At 38.6% G+C, this 1,726-nt stretch overlaps 1 protein-coding gene across 1 annotated transcript; it reads right to left on the bottom strand.

Moving 5' to 3' along the window:
* Nucleotides 1-205: 205 nt before the first annotated feature.
* LOC141612881 (FBD-associated F-box protein At5g60610-like) lies at nt 206-1,486 on the bottom strand. Its single transcript, XM_074431629.1, has one exon. The coding sequence runs from the start codon at nt 1,484-1,486 to the stop codon at nt 206-208; it is 1,281 nt and encodes a 426-aa protein (XP_074287730.1).
* Between the last annotated feature and the right edge of the window lie 240 nt (nt 1,487-1,726).

A 1,726-nucleotide genomic window follows, 5' to 3' on the forward strand; every position in this document is an offset into this window, starting at 1 on the left:
GTAATCTTCTTTGTAATTTTAATTTACTAGTCTTGTAAACTCAATATAGGGAGAGTCACGGACTACAACGATAATAGGGGAAAAAACACAACAATGTAAGTCAAAAGCAAAAATAAAATAAAAAAAATACCATAATAATTTTAATTTAATTTTAAGAGAAATGAAATATCAAGCACCACAACTTTTTCTTTGCTGATTAGCCAACTTAATTCAAAGTAAGGTAACTTTGACCTTCAGAAAAATGAGCGACTTCAGTAGGCCACTTATATGCTCCTAAGAGTTCGAGTTGACATCGTGACGTAGCCTCGACACACTCAGCTAAAGTTTGGTGAAATTGAGGTATGGCCAAGTACCTCTGATTCTTAAGAGGGCCGTATCCGAAGAGAGTGAGCTTCTCCAAAACCTTGGCACTTCTTAGCAACAATGTCACTATATTCACAATATTTTCGCTAAATATATCGACAATTGTATTCATATACAAGTTTATGTGCTTCACATGCTCAACGGGTCCAAATACAGCTTCTTGATCCCAAACCATCTTCTTAATGCTATCAGTTGTATCCATATATATCACAAAAACTTCTAATTTGGGACAATCTAACATTAAACCTATTGCTTTAAATAGTTCAGGCGAACACGTAACTAATTTTAGATCAGTTAAATTAGGGTAGGTTATAGTATTCCTAGGATTACATTCAAGCCTTGCCCAACTTCCATGGAGTTCAAGCGACCGGACTTTCGAGATCGAATCGAATGTCCGCACTGATACTATGGGATACCAATAAATAATCAATTCCTCCAATATTGGAGTATCGATGACAACATCAACGATTGAAAACCCTTTTAGAATTATACATAATCGCTTTAATTTCTTGCTTGTGAGCGATACCAAATGCTTCATAGACTCGTTAATAGACGAGGACAAATCTTCAAGTGACGGGCAACAACTTAATAGTTGTCTCAAACATTCATAGTTAACATAACGTAGACGAAGCTTCTTGAGGTTTGGAAGAATAATGGAATAAGGAGCCCATGACGCGATTCGAGAACACAAACTCAAGTCAAGCGATATCAACGAATGCATTCGGAAAATGCTTAGTGGGTACACGTGTTCATGAGGTCGATAGCGAAAAGCCTTATAAGCCCTGAAGTGTTGGATGTTACAAGCACTTAATCGACGAGCCCATGCATCAATGATAGGCCAGCAACGAGGTTCGTCATAGTGATCAGTGTGAAGATTGAAACTAAAGGTGTCGATAAATGGTGGGATGAATACGGTGAAAAGGTTATCGAGGGTGGTCCAAAGCTCGTAAATATTATAGTTAGGTGCAACTGTTTGTTCGATAGTGAAATTAGAAGCGGAAACAGTGATGACGACTTTACGAGGAAGGCCAACGCGGGAGATAATTTCGAAGATGATGTCGTCGGGAAGCGAGCTCCATCTATGGTGGTATCTATTAATAGTCGGAACGTCTTCGCTTGACATTGGATTGTCTTCAAGGAGCGAGTTATTAACGGTTTCGCACAACATTGGATTGTCTTCGGGGAACGGGCTCTGTCTATTGTTGTGATTATTAATGACCGGAGCCGCTTCGTTTGACATTGGATTTGTTTGAGAAGAAACAAGTAGTTTCTTTGATTGAACCTAGGTTTTTGCCGATTGGTAAGGTACCGGCAGGCAGGATATTTAAGGTTTATGGTGTTAGGAATATTAGGATTTGGTATT

Source organism: Silene latifolia, chromosome 11 (assembly GCF_048544455.1).
Source record: "Silene latifolia isolate original U9 population chromosome 11, ASM4854445v1, whole genome shotgun sequence".
Taxonomy (NCBI): Eukaryota; Viridiplantae; Streptophyta; class Magnoliopsida; order Caryophyllales; family Caryophyllaceae; genus Silene; species Silene latifolia.